The sequence below is a fragment of the Peromyscus californicus genome, unplaced genomic scaffold, assembly GCF_007827085.1.
Source record: "Peromyscus californicus insignis strain IS unplaced genomic scaffold, ASM782708v3 Scaffold_14__1_contigs__length_90479793_seg_2, whole genome shotgun sequence".
NCBI lineage: Eukaryota > Metazoa > Chordata > Mammalia > Rodentia > Cricetidae > Peromyscus > Peromyscus californicus.
The window spans coordinates 65,598,587-65,615,486 of NW_026294436.1; the positions used below are offsets into that span (position 1 = coordinate 65,598,587).

The window sequence follows — 16,900 nt, forward strand, 5'->3', positions numbered from 1 at the left end:
GTGAGGACTGGGGAGGTATAGTGTGAACATATCTCAGGCAGCTTCAGTTTTGTAGGAGGCTTAGAGCCCAGCATAAGAATAGAGATCTCTCCAAAGTATTTACTCGCTGATGAGGGCCATTGGCCCACATGGCCTCTGCTGGAGGCAAAGCTGTTGGCACTTGACAAAGTACCCATTGAGGGTGATCCTGCCCTAGCCCTGCCACCCATTCCTTCTGTTGGGATGCCCAGCCCTGACAGCAGGTGATATCTTCCTTAGCAATGACCTCCTTTGGCTGCACACCGTCTTCTCCGTCATCTACCTCTTCCTCACCGTGGGCTTCATGTGGCATCACACACGGTCCATCAGATACAAAGAGGAAAGCCTGGTGAGTGAGGCTGGGGCCGGGGACATGTTCCGGGAGGGTCTCAAGTGAGAGATGGAGGGGACGGCCCCCACGGTCCCCACAGAAGCACATCTGTCGTGGACTTGAGGTGAGTGCTGGAATCTGATTTCCGTGTTTATGACCTCACGTGGTATCACACACCACCACCACCATCACCTGTCACTGTTTTTTAAACGAGGGTCTTGTGTAGCTCAGGCTGACTTTGAGCCAGTGTGTAGCCAAAGATGACCTTGAACTTATGATCATCTTGCCTCCACCTCCCAAGTGTCAGGAATACAGGCGTGTATCGGCATAACTTATTATTATTATTTAATTTATCGGTAAGCTGTAATATCCCAATTTTTCCCAGTTGCTATTTGATCCGTGGGGGTCAGGGCTTGTAGCTACTGCTGTGAAGTAAAGAAGCACTTTGAGGACGGAGTGTGAGCCCGTGGTAGAGTGCGTGGCTGCCATGTGTCAGGCACTGGGTTTGATAACCTAGCACGGCAGAACAAAGTAACACACCCTTCCCATTTTAGTTTCCTTTGTTCCTGTGATAAATACCGTGACGCAGAGCCACTTAGGGGAGGGGAAAGTTGATTTAAGCGTGTACTTCCAGAACACGGTCTGTCGTTGAGGGAAGTCTTGGCCAGAACTGAAACTGGGACCCTGGAAGAATACTGCCTACTGGCTCACTCCCAGGCTTAGGGCCTTCTAGCTTTCTTGTACAGTTCAGGACCACTTGCCTAGGCATGGTGCCCCCCATAGTAGGCTGGGTCCTCTGACATCAATCATCTATCACGACCGTCTCTCGTAGATATGGCCACAGACCAGTCTGCTCTGGTGATCCCTCACTTGAGGTTCCTTCCTCCCAGGGGACTCTAGGTTGTATCCAACTGACAAAAATGAAGCAAAAAACTAACCCTCCCTCCCCCCAAGCCAGAACAGTTTGGGCTAAGGACCGGCGCCCTGCTGTGACTTGCTTTGTTGTGTGATCCCTTTGAGCCACTGTCCCTCTCTGGGCCCTTTCTCAGTCCCCTGCCCTGCAAAGGAGGCTCAGGAATTGTGTTGGAAAAGGATGCAGATAAGTAACACCCTGGGCCTCCTGAAGGCCAAGAGTGAGAAGACTTGAACCTCGTTTTCTTTCTTGAGATGTGAAGGAGGTGTCACCTGCTGCCCCCCCTCCCCCCATTACCCCGAGACCTGTCTCTGACTTCCTTCCCGATAATGTTCCCTGGCAGGTGAGACAGACCCTGTTCATCACAGGACTCCCCAGAGAAACAAGAAAGGAGACGGTGGAGAGCCACTTCCGGTAAGAGAAAGACCCTGTGAGCCACTCATGGTGAACGGGACTGCCACTGGGCTGGCGCCTCTGAGGCCTGTGCTGTACAGATGGACACCTGCGTCTTCTGTCTGAATACGCAGGGCTAATCCCTCCCTGGCGTAGATATCAAGTGGCTTCCAGGTGTGGCCCGGCTGAGCTGTGCCAGCAGCCTGGCGGGCTGGTGTGCACTCGGTAACTGTTGGAGGCTGGTGTGTGTGCACTGGTAACTGTTGGAGGCTGGTGTGCACTCGGTAACTGTTGGAGGCTGGTGTGTGTGCACTGGTAACTGTTGGAGGCTGGTGTGCACTCAGTAACTGTTGGAGGCTGGTGTGTGTGTGCTCGGTAACTGTTGGAGGCTGGTGTGTGTGCACTGGTAACTGTTGGAGGCTGGTGTGTATGCGCTCGGTAACTGTTGTTGGAGGCTGGTGTGTGTGCACTGGTAACTGTTGGAGGCTGGTGTGTGTACACTGGTAACTGTTGGAGGCTGGTGTGTGTACACTGGTAACTGTTGGAGGCTGGTGTGTGTGCACTCGGTAACTGTTGGAGGCTGGTGTGTGTGCATTGGTAACTGTTGGAGGCTGGTGTGTGTGCACTGGTAACTGTTGGAGGCTGGTGTGTGTGTGCTCGGTAACTGTTGGAGGCTGGTGTGTGTGCACTGGTAACTGTTGGAGGCTGGTGTGTGTGCGCTCGTTAACTGTTGTTGGAGGCTGGTGTGTGTGCACTGGTAACTGTTGTAGTTAAGCCTCCGGGACCCAGGATCCAGAGTGCAGGCTGAAGTGCAGGTACAGAGCGCTCACACTAGAGACTGAGAGCCCAGCTCTCACAGATTGGTCTCGCAGACCCAGGGATGCTGGCTGGCTGTTGGGAGAGCCTCTGGCTGTCAAGGGCTCTGGGACAGCCTCTGCAGCCATCGGTCCTGTGGGCAGAGCAGGCAATGCATACGGCCACTGGAAAAGGCTCTGCATACGGCCACTGGAAAAGGCTCGGGTTCAATTCCTAGCCAAAAGAGCGGCTCCAGGGCTCCCTCTTCATCCTTGTCAGTTCTGCCGAATACCAGGAGTCAGCTACAGACTAACTTTGTGCAGTTTGTGACAAAAACATGAGGTGAATCATCAGTAGAAACAAAACTGCAAAAGGATGTTTAAAATAATTGACAAATTGCTCCTTCAGTAACTACAACTATTTTTGGAAAGATTTATGTATAGGTGCGTATTTACATATGTATGTGAATATAAGTGTATATTCACTTGATACGAGAGTGATTTTCCGTTCTTTGAAAAGCATTCCTCTAAGCTGCCTGCCAGGCTGTGTTTGGAAACAGTGAGTCCACTTCCTGTACACACTTAATTAGAAAAACCAGTGTCCTCATTGCCCTGAAAACGATGTATGACTCCGACTTTGGAAGCCTTCCTGGGGAAGGCTGTTGGAGTCATAGCTATGGACTTGGGAAGCCTTTCCGGGGAAGGCTGTTGGAGTCACAGCCTCGGACTTGGGGACTTACTTTGCAGCAGGGCCACTTTCACCTGGAATCCCTTCCTCAAAGCCTCTTCCTTTCACCTTTTTGTGGTTCTGATTACTAAATCTTACTAGACAAAGCCTCTACCACTGAGCCACATCCCCAACCCTCCTTTGAGCTCTTGTTGGGGTCTGAAATGGTCCTGCTGACCAACAGATTAGTTAGCTCCATGGGCTTGCCCTAAACTTAAGCAGACTCTGCTCCCAGCACCCAGAATCGCAGCAGGTGGTGCCCGATATGGGCCCAGATCCTCAGGAGTCATTTGGACGGTGTTTTGTGTATGGCGCAGGGCCATTTTGTGATAGCTATCGGCTGACCTTGGAGCTAGGCTGCCTGGATTCAGCTTCTGGCTCAAATATTCAGTCATTGTGTGACCCTGTGCACAAGAAGCCCTTACCCTTGGTGATGCAGGCATTTTGTTGACTGTTATTATGTGTGTAGACACTTTCCAGGCTGAGGATGTTTTGCTGTTCTTAGACTCTCTAGAGGTCTATTGCCTTCAAAAAGGTTTTGGGCTGAGTAGGATTTCAGGGATAGCCTAAGGTAGATGATCAGCCTAGAACAGATGACCAATCTCTTTCCTTGAGTGGCTGGGGAGGATAATGGTGCTGGGGATGGAACCCAGGGCCTTATGTATGCTAGCACTCTACCACTGAGCCATACCTCGGTCCTGTTGTATCCATATTTTCCCACAAGAAATTCCTACTAACCAATAGCCGAGTGAGTATAAATTTGTCAGTTTAAGGCAATTACTTTCATATTATTGAAAAAAAAATGCCTCTAGGGCTAGGGATGGAAAAAGTGATACAGTGTATGTGTAGCATTCACATGGCCATGGATTCATTCCCTGTCAACACACACTCTCACACCACACACATACACACACACACACACACACACACACACACATACACGCACAGACACAGATGCACATAGAGACACACACACAGACACACACACAGACACACATAGATATACACACAGACACACACACAGACACACAGACACAGACACACATAGATACACACACAGACATACACATAGATACACACATAGACACACACATAGACACAGACACAGACACACAGACAGAGACAGAGACACACAGAAAGACACACAGACACACAGACGCACAGACACACAGGCAGACACAGACAGACAGACAAGACACACACACACACATACACACACACACACACACACACACACACACACACACACCCCTCTTTGTATTAAACTTAAGGGTTTCCCTCTGGAAAATTAGGGACAATAGGCAGCCAGCAGCAGTGTGACTCCAGGGCAGGGGCGGGTAGGGGTGGTCATTTCTACAGGGATGTTCTGTTTCAATGGCCTTCTCTGCCCCCCGCCTTGCTGGCCCGCCACAGGGATGCGTATCCCACGTGTGAGGTGGTGGATGTCCAGCTGTGCTACAGCGTGGCTAAGCTGATGTACCTGTGCAGAGAGAGGTAAGGGAGGTGGGTGCCTGCGTTCAGCTGCAGCTTTCCCGCCTCTTACCCCGAGATGCCCACCTGCGTCCTTGCTGGGACCCTTCAGCTGGCAAGGGGGAGGGTTGGCCTGCCCCTTTCTGGATCTCAAAGCTAAACTCCTCACCCTGCTGGTGACTAATTGTTGGCTGTGGCATGGCCCCAGGATGGTGAATCTGAGTTTGCGCCTCACTCCTACCTTACAGGAAGAAGGCAGAGAAGAGCCTTGCCTATTACACAAACCTGCAGGCCAAGACAGGCCGACTGACCCTCATCAACCCCAAGACTTGTGGCCAGTTCTGCTGCTGCGAAGTGCAGGGCTGTGAGCGGGTGAGACATTGCCACCTACCTGCCTGGAGCAGGGGACAGGCATGGGTACCCAGGTCACATCACCCAGGGACTGTGTCTTCTGGCAGGAAGACGCTATCTCTTATTACACTCGAATGAAGGACAGACTGCTGGAGAGGATTACAGCCGAGGAGTGCCGGGTCCAGGACCAGCCCCTAGGAATGGCCTTTGTCACCTTCCGTGAGAAGTCCATGGCTACTTTGTGAGTATGCTCACACTTGTCTCTTGCCCTCCCCTCTCAGGGGAATTCCCGTCTCTGTTTGAGTGACAGCTGGTAGGGCTGGGTCCTTCCTGACCCCTGCCAGGCTGCTGTGGCCAGGCCCACTGTTGAGCTTCCGCCCGCTGCTCCAGCCCAGCGGTCCACCCTGCTGTTTGTGTGTGCAGCACTCTGCCAGGTGGATTGGAACTCAGGACCCAGGGCCCTGCTCTGTCTGTCAACAAAAGGACAGCTGTGGGGACGCTGTGGAGCACTCTGGCTGTCCGTAGCTACAGGATCCTGGAGCTTCGAGCTTTTGAAGTTCTCTCGGGCCTGGGGCCTTGGTGTCATCTCACCTTAGAGCACAGAGTGTGTGCAGGGTGCAGAAAGGACGCCAAGCCTTAGTGCTTTATGTGCCTCAGGCATGGTGGCTCTGGGGATGGTCGCTGGGATGTCATCAAGGGCTCTGGCCTCAGACTGTGGGAAGAGGAGAGGTACTCAGACTGTGGGAAGAGGAGAGGTACTCGGAGGTAGCCAAAGCAAAGAGAAGCCTGAGATGGTGAGGGTGGGCCACGAATCCTAGGAGGGGACTTCAAGAATGGGCTGTGTGTAATGTGACCTGATGCCATTCCTGGCCTGAGGGCTGGAAAGTGGAGCCACTGGCTGGCACAGAGTCAGCTCTATGCTCCAGGGTCACAAAGAGGCCTAGAGCATGGCCCCTGGGAGGCGTGCTCTAGTAGGGCCGTGCAAACAACACGGAAGCGGGCCAGACATCTGGGGACGCTAAAACCTAATGTGCCGGGCCTTGCAGAGTCATGATGAGGATGAATCAAAACCTTCTGCAGCATGATAGGCATGGCATTTCTTTTTGACTGTTTGAGACAGGGTCTTAAATAGTTCAGATTGACTTGGAACTCACTGTGTGGCCTAAGCTGGCCTTGTCTACCCTCTTAGTTAGGGTTTCTATTGCTGTGAAGAGACACCATGACCACAGCAACTCTTAAAAAGGTAAACATATAATTGGGGCTAGCTTACAGTTTCAGAGGTTTAGTCCATTATCATCGTGGCGGGACACTGTGGCCTGCAGGCAGACATGGCGCTGGAGAAGGAGCTGAGAGTTCTACATCTGTGATCCACAGGCAACAGGAAGTGACAGTGAACCACACTAGGCCTGGCTTCAGCTTCTGAGACCTCAAAGCTAAGCCCCTAGTGATGCATTTCTTCAACAAAGCCACACCTACTTCAGGAAGGCCACACCTCCTAATAGTGCCACTCCCTATGGACCTATGGGGGCCATTTTTTATTTAAACCACCACATTTACTCATGGTCTTCCTGCCTCAGCCTCTCCAGTGCTGGGATCACAGGCGTGCAGCCCAGCATGCTTGGGTCTTTCCTAGCACTAATTATAATATGGTAGTAACAATGGGGCAGGCATCCTGTGCTCGAACACTTATTCTGTCTGCAGTTGCTGTGGAGTATGTGACACACGGGTGAACCGCACCGTAATAGCTTCTGCATTTCTTGACAGCATCCTGAAAGACTTTAATGCCTGCAAGTGCCAGGGCCTTAGGTGTAAAGGTGAGCCCCAGCCATCCTCCTATAGCAAAGAGCTCTGTGTCTCCAAGTGGATTGTCACCTTTGCCTCGTACCCTGAGGACATCTGCTGGTGAGTTCCCAAACTGGGAAGGGTGGGAGAGAGACCTGGCTTCCTGCAGGGGTTATGGGGTGGAGAGATGGGGGATTGAGGGTGGGGTTGGGGGCTCCCTGCTTACCTGGAGCATAGATGTGGCCTGGCTTTTTTTTTTCTCCTTAAACAAATATTTATATATTGCCAGGTGGTGGTGGTGGTGGTGGTAGTGGTGGCACACATCTTTAATCCTAGCACTCAGGGGGCAGAGGGGCAGGCGTACCTCTGTGAGTTCAAGGCCAGACTGGTCTACAGAGTGAGTTCCAGGGCAGCCAGGACTGTTACATAGAGAAACCCTATATAGAAAAACCAATAAATAAATAAGCCAATAATTTATTATTTTTTGGTTGTTTTGAGATGGGGCTCTGGCTGTCCTGGAACTCACTATGTAGACCAGACTGGCCTTGAACTCAGGGAGGTCCTCTTGCCTCTGATATAAAGGTATGCACCAGTATACCCAGATCTTTAATAAATATTTAAACACCTACTATAAGTGTAAGCGAATTAACGAGATTCTGTTAAAAGGGTATCAAGGATTTATTAAGATATAAAATGGAAAGAAAATGCATTCATGGATATGGAACAAAGTAAACAGCCACCATGGTCCTCCGCTCTGCCCGTGTGTGTGTGTGTGTGTGTGTGTGTGTGTGTGTGTGTGTGTGTGTGTGTGTGAAAGGAACCAGCAGTCTGATCTCCGACCACCACAAGAGAGAGCACGTGCACACGCTCTCCCTGCACTCTTCTCAGTTTTATTTTATTTTATTTATTTACTTTTTGTTTGTTTGTTTGTTTTTTTTTTTTTTTTTTGAGACAGGGTTTCTCTGTATAACTTTGGAGCCTGTCCTCACTTTGTAGACCAGGCTGGACTCAACTCCCAAAGATCTGCCTGGCTCTGCCTCCCAAGTGCTGGAATTAAAGGCATGCGCTACCACCGCCCAGCTCTTCTCATTTTTAAGTAGTCACATATTCAGAGAAAACCACGCCTCTATCAAGCCAGGTACCCCAAGGCCATTGGCAGAGCAAATTCCCACACTATATGCCAGATACGATTCTATTTTCATTGGTTTTATTATTTTAGTTTTTATGTACAGGGCTATTTTGCCTACATGTATGTCTGTGTACCACATCGTGCCCATAAAGACCAGGAGAGGGTGTCATGTTCTCTGGAACTAGAGTTATGGACAGTTATAAAGCCTCCATGTTGGCGCTGGGAATTGAACCTGGATCTCCTGGAGCAGACAGCACACTTAACCATTGAGCCGTCTTCCAGTTCCCATGGCCTCGCATTTAATGGCCAGCTACCCAGGTCACGTTGAGTCGAGGCTCTGGGCCTGGGCCTGTGATGCATTTGATAAGGTCGGGCAGAGCAGTCTGTGCTTTCCCGATCAGCCTTTAGCATTCAAATGCTGTCCAGAAGAAATATCATGTAAGCTATGTACTTCATTAAAAACTGTCTAGTAGCCATGTTAGAAAAAGAAATAATTGAAATTAATTTTACTGTAAACCTCTTACAGTATACTCAGAATGTTAACATTTTAACACACAATATATGTCAAGACTTTTGTTTCTCCCATTCATACTCAAGTTTTGAAATCTGTTGAATATTTTATGTTTCTAGCACCTGTCAGCTGAGGTCATTCACATCTCAAGTGCTCAGTGGCCAAGTGGGTGTGTGCCCTGCCACATTAGACAGCACAGCCCTGGGTAGAACCGCGACCATACTACCGAGCTGAGCCATATCTGTAGACCGCGGGTGACATTTAGGACCCGCACTGAGGCTGGAGGCACCCTCACATGCTGCCCGCTAGGCAGGGCTTTCTCAGTTGCTTGGGTGGAGTCAATCTTGGATGCCCATACCCATCGCTTTTGAGCTCAGCCTCTGACAAGATCTTTCCTCTGAGTCATAGGGCATCCCAGAATCGAGGCTGTTTTTGTGGGATGAGGAGTCAGGTCCAGCTGTGCCCATGCTCCCTGCCTGCCTCCTTGCCCCTCAGCCCGTGCCCTCCCTGGAAAGAATGCACTGTTAGTTACACAGTGTCGAAGCACTCTGAGAAGCGTTAGGCTGGAGTTCTGCCTGGACAGTGTTAAGTGTCTGTGACATCACTGGCCGTTCCCATCACTACTGACAACTGTTTCCCCCTGAGCTCCAGGACCTGAAACTCGGCCTCCTTGTGGCTGAAGGCCAGTGCAGAGAACATGCTTTGCTCTTGAGGTCCAGAGGAGCCTCAGCCAGAGTCCTAGTCTGGCCTCCCTAAAGTTGCCCTGCCATGCCTCAGCCCTGGGCACTGCTGGCATTGTGGATGGCCTGTGCCTGTGGGAGATTAAGCCTCTTGGCTGGTGTTGCCCTCTGCAGGAAGAACCTCTCCATCCAGGGTGTCCGCTGGTGGCTGCAGTGGCTGGGAGTCAACTTCACTCTGTTTGTGGTGCTGTTTTTCCTGACCACACCCTCCATCATCCTGTCTACCATGGATAAGTTCAATGTCACCAAACCCATCCATGCGCTGAATGTGAGTGGTCAATCTCCAGGAGGAGGGTGGTGGGGAGCAGTGAGAACTGGACATGGAGCTTGAAGGGGGCCATGTCACTCAGCTCCTGTGTGTGTGTGTGTGTGTGTGTGTGTGTGTGTGTGTGTGTGTGTGCAAGTGTGGAAGTCAGAGAAGGATATTGGTTATCCTGCTTTATTACTTTGAGACAATCGCTCATTGATCCTGGTACGAGCAGCTAGAAGGCCCGGCGATCTTCCTGGCTCCGCCACTTACAGTGCTGTGGGCAGAGGTATGTGCAAGCCTGGCTTTTCACATGGACTGCTGGGGATTTGAACTCAGATCCTCAGGCTTGCACAGCAAATAGTCTTACCCAATGGAGCCTTCCTAGCCCGTCTTTGCCCTTTTAAGCTTTAAGCAGGCACGGTGATGTTTATTATAGAGCCTTTGTGGTGATGCAATTATAGTCACTTAATGAAATCAGTCTAATGCTCCGCAGGGAAGACCTTCCGAGTTGAATGAAGTCTATTTAGTCTGAAGGAAATGGGAAACGTTTATGAAAAACTGCATAGTTATTTTGGTAAGCTTATAATAAAAGCAGAATATACAGCTTGGCATGATGGCTCATACCTTTAATCCTAGCACTTGGGAGGTAGAGGCAGGAGGATTAATGTAAGTTCAAGGCCAGACTGGTCTCCTGAGTGAGACCCTGTTTTAAAAACAGGCCCAGAGCCATATCTCATGGCTAAGAGCATTACTGCCTTTCTAGAGGACAGGAGTTCTGGTCCCAGTACCACACCAGGCAGCTCACAACTGCCTGTCACTCGGCCCTCCACATCGGCCTGAACGTGGTGCACATATTCTCACACAGGCAAACATACATATAAAAATAAACAAGTCTTAAAAAAGAAACCCAACCAACCAATCAAATAAAACCCCTGACACACAATGTAGAATGCTTCTAAGCAATGTCTCCAGTGATGCTTATATGTGAGGACAGAGAAGGGGCACAAGGCGTAGGACACACGAAAGGAGCCTCTTTGGTTGGGTGGGATTGTGAATGGCTTTATTTTACGATTTAGTCCTGGTTATCTTGCTTTAAAGCATTGTGTTTGCTGTAGGTAATGAATGGTTTTCAAAATACCTCAGATGACCAGGCATGATAGATACTCAAGAGGCTAAGATAGGTTATATGCCGGATGTGGTAGTGCACACCTGTAACTCCAGAGCCTGGGAGAGGCCTTGGCACCCTGGCCTTGGCTTTTCCATCACTGGCTGGTGAATCCTGAGTCTGAGTTTTTCATCCACCAGCTGGAATTGGTCACCTGTCATGTTACACCTGTGACAGATAGAAGGAGCGCTGATCTGACTCCAAAGATATTAGAAAACACCGCAGTATGCATGACATGGCTTCCTTTAGACCAACAGCAGGTACAATTCATTCTCTTGCCAGTCTTTTGATGCAGGGCCAAGGCCTGCTTTTCTGAGACATTTCTGCTGGCTAGAGTTCCCCTTTGTCTGTCTTCTAGAAACTACATTCTTATTTAATCAGCTCTGATCCTAGTTTGGATTTCTCTAAGAATTTGAACTGTGGATGTAGCTCAGCGGCATGACAAGAAAGCGGGCACAGAGTCTGTCATCCTCTCCCAAGTACCCCAAATCGATGAATACACGAAGTAAAGCAAACCTTTAAACGTATGTGCATGCCTGGTGCTTGAGGAAGTCAGAAAAGGGTGTTGGATCCCAATAGAACTGAAGTTATAGACGGTTGTGAGCCACCATATGGGTCCCGGGAATTGAACCCATGTCCTCCGGAAGAGTAGCCAGTGTTCTTAACCTCTGAGCCGTCTCTCCAGCCCCTAATTTACTCTTATGTAATTCAACAACGTATTTTCAGAAACTGACCTTAATAAGTCTTCTAAGCATGTTCAACTTAAGCTTTTAAATTTTTGCATATTTATTCTGAGGTCCTGGGAACTCACACAGACTAGGCAAACACTCAATACTGAGCCATACCTCCAGATAGCCCAGCTTAGTTTTCAAAGAGAATTCCTTCCTGTTTTTATGTTCCTTTAATCAGTGAAAATACATTCTCTAATGACAGTAGCCAGTCCAACCAGTATAAACAGGATTAGGACCAGGTACCGTGAGGCTGGGCAAGCTGCAGCTGGACAGTGGGGGCTGACGGGCAGACAGGCCGGCTGGAGAGGAGCCCTGGCCTCCACGCAGCAGCCGTCAGCTCTCCCCTGGGGATGGAGAAGCCGGTCTCCTCCGGCCCATCATTGCAATGGTAACGCCTTTCCCTGCTGTCAAGGTCTGGGTAATCAGGCAGTACAGTTACCGTTTATTTGCCAGTGTTTGAGGACTGCCCACCCGTTACCCAACACAGTTCGGGTGTTGGAGGATGGCTAGGAGCACTTTGGTCCCCAGGGCCCCCCCGTCCTCTCTTGAGCCGATGTGGTGGCCCTTGTCTTCCAGAACCCTGTCATCAGCCAGTTTTTCCCCACACTCCTGCTGTGGTCCTTCTCGGCCCTGCTTCCCTCCATCGTCTACTACTCCACACTGCTGGAGTCTCACTGGACGAGGTGAGCAGAGCCTGAGCCTGTTCTGGGCTGGATGCCTCTTAGCCCACCCAGGGCAGCAGGCCCATCACTGGATCTTACTTGACAACTCACAAACTTGTCTCTGTCCCCTGCAGGTCGGGGGAAAACCGGATCATGGTGTCAAAGGTCTATATATTCTTGATCTTCATGGTGCTGATCCTGCCCTCCCTCGGCCTGACTAGGTACACCCGCCCCCTGGGCAGCCCCCGTCAGAAGCAGGACCCAGTTCTTGCCATCTATTCTGGAACTATGGTAGTCTTTAAAAACAAAGAGCTTGTGAACAAAACTTACATAGGACTTCCCTTCCTAGCTGTGTTCTTCTTGTGGAAGGAAGTGCCTGTTAAAACATGTGTGATGAGTCACATGTAAGTGGCACCTCAGGAAACAAATGTCTCAAGATTGGGGCTGCTTTGAGAGGGGAAGAAAACGAAAGTGTGTCCTGACTACATGAATCATAACGAAGAAAACAGGAGGGCAGAGCTCTCTCGATTGGTGTGAGCGAGACCCTGGGTTTCCTCTCCAGTATTGAAACAAACAAACAAAGAAACAAACACAAACAAAACAAACAACCCCCCCCCCCAATCCAAATGAATAAGAAACTCATGGAATTCATCTGCTTTCCAGCCTGGATTTCTTCTTCCGGTGGCTCTTTGACAAAACTTCCTCAGAGGGCTCCATCAGGTTGGAGTAAGTATCTCGGCTCAGCTGCCATCCAGAGTGCAGCTCTAAAGAGCTTTGTGGGGGAGGGCGCTGCAGTGTGGTGTTAGGGCTCCGGGACAGGCATCCTCCCCTGGAAATAACAGGCCTTGCAATCACACCGGCCCCCCTGCATTCCTGGAACGTGCTGTGGGAGCTGACCTACTTTGTGTATGCGTGCAGAAATGTGGTTGTCATTTCGGCCAAGGCTCAATTAGTGGCAGCCACTTCCCTTGTTTGAGACTTACTTACAGACCACAGAGCCGCTGGGAGAAGGGACGGCTGGGTTTTAGTGATGCCCCAGTCAGGGAAGGACACTAATTACACGTAGTGACTGTGTAGCCTGTGGATTGTTTTGACAGGAGAATGGAGTTCAGTTTAGGGCCGGTATGTGCCCTTGTTAGTACTGTAAGCCTATGATCCACTCCCCTAATCGGGACAGCTGTTACTTAAAAATGGCTCTATGCTAAATGTTTACGAGTCCTTTTCTTTTTTTTTTTTTTTTTTTGGTTTTTCGAGACAGGGTTTCTCTGTGTAGCTTTGCGCCTTTCCTGGAACTTGCTTTGGAGACCAGGCTGGCCTCGAACTCACAGAGATCCGCCTGGCTCTGCCTCCCGAGTGCTGGGATTAAAGGCGTGCGCCAGAGTCCTTTTCTTATTCAACCCTCACAAGAAGCTGTGAGGGGGTGCTGAAGAGACAGTTTTCGTGTGTAAAGGGCTTGTAGTCCAGGTACTAGGACACAGACAGGAGGATTCCAGGACCTTATTGGCCATCTCCAGCCAGTGGGTGGGCTCCAGTTTCAGTGAGAGAGAGAGAGAGACAGGGTCTAAAAAAATAAGGTGGAGAGCCACAGAGGAAGATATCTACACGCCCCCCCCCCACATCTCCACCCCCACAGAGGGGGGGGGAAGGGGGAGGGAAAGGGAGGTGAGAGGGAGAGGGAGAGGGAGAGGGAGAAAGCTGTGAGGTAGATGTTATTCCTGTCTCCATTTTACAGACAATGGGGGTCAGAAATATTGAGAGTAACTCACGCAAGGTTGTCTGGCTAGTTATTCAGCCTATTTCACTATCCTTGGGGGCTTTCAATAGCCCCAAAGGCTCTCGATTGATTGGGAGTGGTTGTGGGGAGGCTGACCTGAAAGGATGGGGCAGCTGTCCTTGCTGAGTTGACTGGTGACTCAGGAGCAGAGAACTCCAGATAGACAATACCTACCCAACTGGCTCTTGCCTTGGTGGCCAGTGGCTTCTGACTACCAAATCCAGTGGCCTGCTCTCCTCCTATTCTCTGTGACCTATGAGCCATACCTGACATATTGGTGGAGGCTCTTCCCGGAGTCAGTGTTCTCGCGTGACTCTGAACTCTGCTCCTGGCCTCCCTGCCCACAGCATCTCCTTTTCAGCCTCCGTGGGACTTCCTGCAGAGCTAGGTATTGGCTGCCTGAGGGCTCTGTCCCAGCACTCCTCATCTGGACTCAGGCTTCGTTGCTATTTGACTACTGGATTAAAATCTGTGCACAAAGGGGCTAACTGTATGCCTCACTGGGCTTCATCTAGCACCAAGAAGTTAAAGAAAAAATTAAATCCACAGTATCCACACTGTTATGTGAGAGTCTCCTGTCTCCTTCCTCAGCCTCAGAGGGGGCCCCTACTCTGCACTGGGGACTTTACCTGCCCTAACCTAGATCTGTTATGCCCTCAGTTTTTCTCCAAACTCTCAAGTAGGTCCAGAAAAAGCCTTGGAGCTCCGCATGCCTTTCTTCTTCCTCCAACTCTGTATCCAGTCTGTCAGCAGATCCCCCAGTTCCATCTTCATGAAAGATATAGAATCAGACCCTGCCTCCTGATGGCCACCAGCACCTCCTCCAGTGCACCCATAGCTGTGATAGTGTCCCCCGAACAGTAGGATCCTTTCAGCCTCACAGTCTGCCTCCCCCCAGCCTGTTTTTCAGGCCCACCTCCCCTCATACTGTTCCTGGTAATGCCAAGTCCACAACTCTTCATCAATGTCATTATCCGAGGTCTCTTGGTGTCCAGGTGACCTGCTTCCTCAGTGGCCTTTTTGATCAGCCCCTTAAGCTCATTCCCACCCAGCCAGCCAGCCCTTCACCGCCTGTCATATGGTGTATGCCTGTGTTTGTTTGGGTCCCCAGAAAGTGCAAATGCAAAGTCAGCAGAGTCTGGGGCTTCATTTGTTTTTTGTTTGTTTGCTTTTTTTTTTTTTTTTTTTGAGACCAGACAGGCTTACTCTATAGCCTTGGTTGTCCTGGTACCTGGAACTTGCTCCGTAGACCAGGCTGACATTGAACTCACAGAGATCTGCCTGCCCTGTCTCCTGAGTGCTGGGATTTTTTGTTTGTTTGTTTGTTTTATTTTATTTTAAATTTTGAGAAAAGGTCTTGCTTTGTAGCTAGAAGGGCCTAGAATCATGATCCTCCTGCCTCTGCTGTCTCAGTGATGGGATTACAAGCATTATGGCTTGATTTTATTCTTAGCTTTCAGCATAGTAACTGCCACACAGATTGTCTCCATAAATGTGTGCTGAATGAGGGAAGCAGGGAAAATCCTCCCAGAGGTCCCCCCTTCTCCTTCCAGCTGGAAGGAAGCTCTGGGTTCCCAGCTCACAGGCCTGTATCACTTTCTAGGTGCGTCTTCCTGCCAGACCAAGGTGCCTTCTTTGTGAACTACGTCATCGCCTCAGCCTTCATCGGCAGTGGCATGGAGCTGCTGCGGCTGCCCGGCCTCATCCTCTATACCTTCCGCATGATCATGGCCAAGACGGCTGCTGACCGCAGGAATGTTAAGCAGGTACCGCCTCAGATCCTCCTCAGTGCTCCCTGCCTGCGAGCCTCTCAGCTCTCTGGAATAAGTGCTGGGCACAGTGACAAGAGCTTTTCAAGTCCAGGCCCAGGGTCGTCTGTGCCTAGAACCTCTTTGGATCATGGCAAGTCTTTCTCTAGCTTCCATGCTGAATCATGGGCTGGAAGAAAGAGCTTGGGGTTTTTTTGGTCTAAGCAGTCTGGCCACACACTGTATTATTTTCCTCATCCCCCTTACAAAGTGCCCGACCGAGCAAGTTCAGGAAGGAAGGATTTATTTTGGCCTCCAGTTTGAGGGTACAGTCCATGGTGGAAGGAAGGAGTCGGGGTGAGAGCGTTTGTACCTGTGGGGTGGGAGCCTGAGACAGCCGCTCACACTGGATCCTGTTAGGAAGCAGAGAGAGACAGTGCTGGCGCTCAGCTTGCTGTCTCCCCTCTTCCATTCAGTGTGGGACCTTAGCGCACGCAATGATGCCACACACCTTGGGTGGGTGTGGTCTCCTCGGTTAAACCTCCCTAGAAGTACTTACACAGAGAGCTGTGTCTCCTCCTAGGTGATTCTGAATCCAGTCAAGTGGACATTTGAGGTTAATCATTGCACACCAAATACATAGCTAAAACCTATACATTCAATGGTTTAAACACCTGCTTAGCAAGAGAGAGATCTAGACCACCCATAGATCCCCTTCCTGGGGGGTCTCTGTTTGGACTGATTCTTAGGAGCCCCTCCAATGTCAAAGCTGTTTCAGGCTATGGCACGTCTCCAGATCTCCTAAGTTGGATGGTGTGGGGTTGCTGTTTCCCTGTGCCCTGGTGAGAAGAAGTAGGAGGCCAGCTGTCCTCTGTATTTTGGGATGGGCACCACTGATCTCCTTGTTTCAGGCCACCTGAACTAGGGTTGAGCTGATGGCAGGGAGAATGCCCAGTCTGTGTGAAATCTCCGGATGGTGTATACTCCAGCTTGTATCTGTCCCAGGACCTCATAGCCCTGGTGGTCGGACACAATTCCAAGGGAATCCTGTGAGGACACACACACCATGCCTTGGAAGATCTGGCTGGAGAAGAGAAAGCCAAGGCTTGCAGAAGCACTCCTAACTATTTGTCCTTGCCAATCCCATTGGATTGGACACCTCCCATCCCCCATGCTTGGAGTATATAGTATATGTTTGGGGGCAGAACCAGCCTGCGAGCTCCTTAACCCTTTCCCTCCCTAGAACCAGGCCTTTGAATACGAGTTTGGAGCCATGTATGCGTGGACGTTGTGTGTCTTCACCGTCATTATGGCTTACAGCATCACTTGCCCCATTATTGTGCCGTTTGGTAAGTGGCCCTGGCATCAGTCTCAGGGTTCGGGGACATCTGACTCTTTCATACCTGCTTGA

At 50.4% G+C, this 16,900-nt stretch overlaps 1 protein-coding gene across 4 annotated transcripts in view; it reads left to right on the forward strand.

Annotated features, from left to right (window-relative positions):
* Positions 1-16,900, forward strand: part of Tmem63a (transmembrane protein 63A) — a 38,237-nt gene that overhangs the window by 16,065 nt on the left and 5,272 nt on the right. For all 4 annotated transcript variants that reach the window (XM_052737815.1, XM_052737816.1, XM_052737820.1 and 1 more), the window contains exons 8-19: positions 259-367; positions 1,606-1,676; positions 4,590-4,670; positions 4,895-5,018; positions 5,105-5,238; positions 6,762-6,899; positions 9,274-9,427; positions 11,882-11,988; positions 12,102-12,188; positions 12,631-12,693; positions 15,345-15,507; positions 16,733-16,838. In XM_052737815.1, coding sequence (XP_052593775.1) covers positions 259-367; positions 1,606-1,676; positions 4,590-4,670; positions 4,895-5,018; positions 5,105-5,238; positions 6,762-6,899; positions 9,274-9,427; positions 11,882-11,988; positions 12,102-12,188; positions 12,631-12,693; positions 15,345-15,507; positions 16,733-16,838 — 1,337 coding nt within the window. The remainder of the gene's footprint in view (positions 1-258; positions 368-1,605; positions 1,677-4,589; positions 4,671-4,894; positions 5,019-5,104; positions 5,239-6,761; positions 6,900-9,273; positions 9,428-11,881; positions 11,989-12,101; positions 12,189-12,630; positions 12,694-15,344; positions 15,508-16,732; positions 16,839-16,900) is intronic.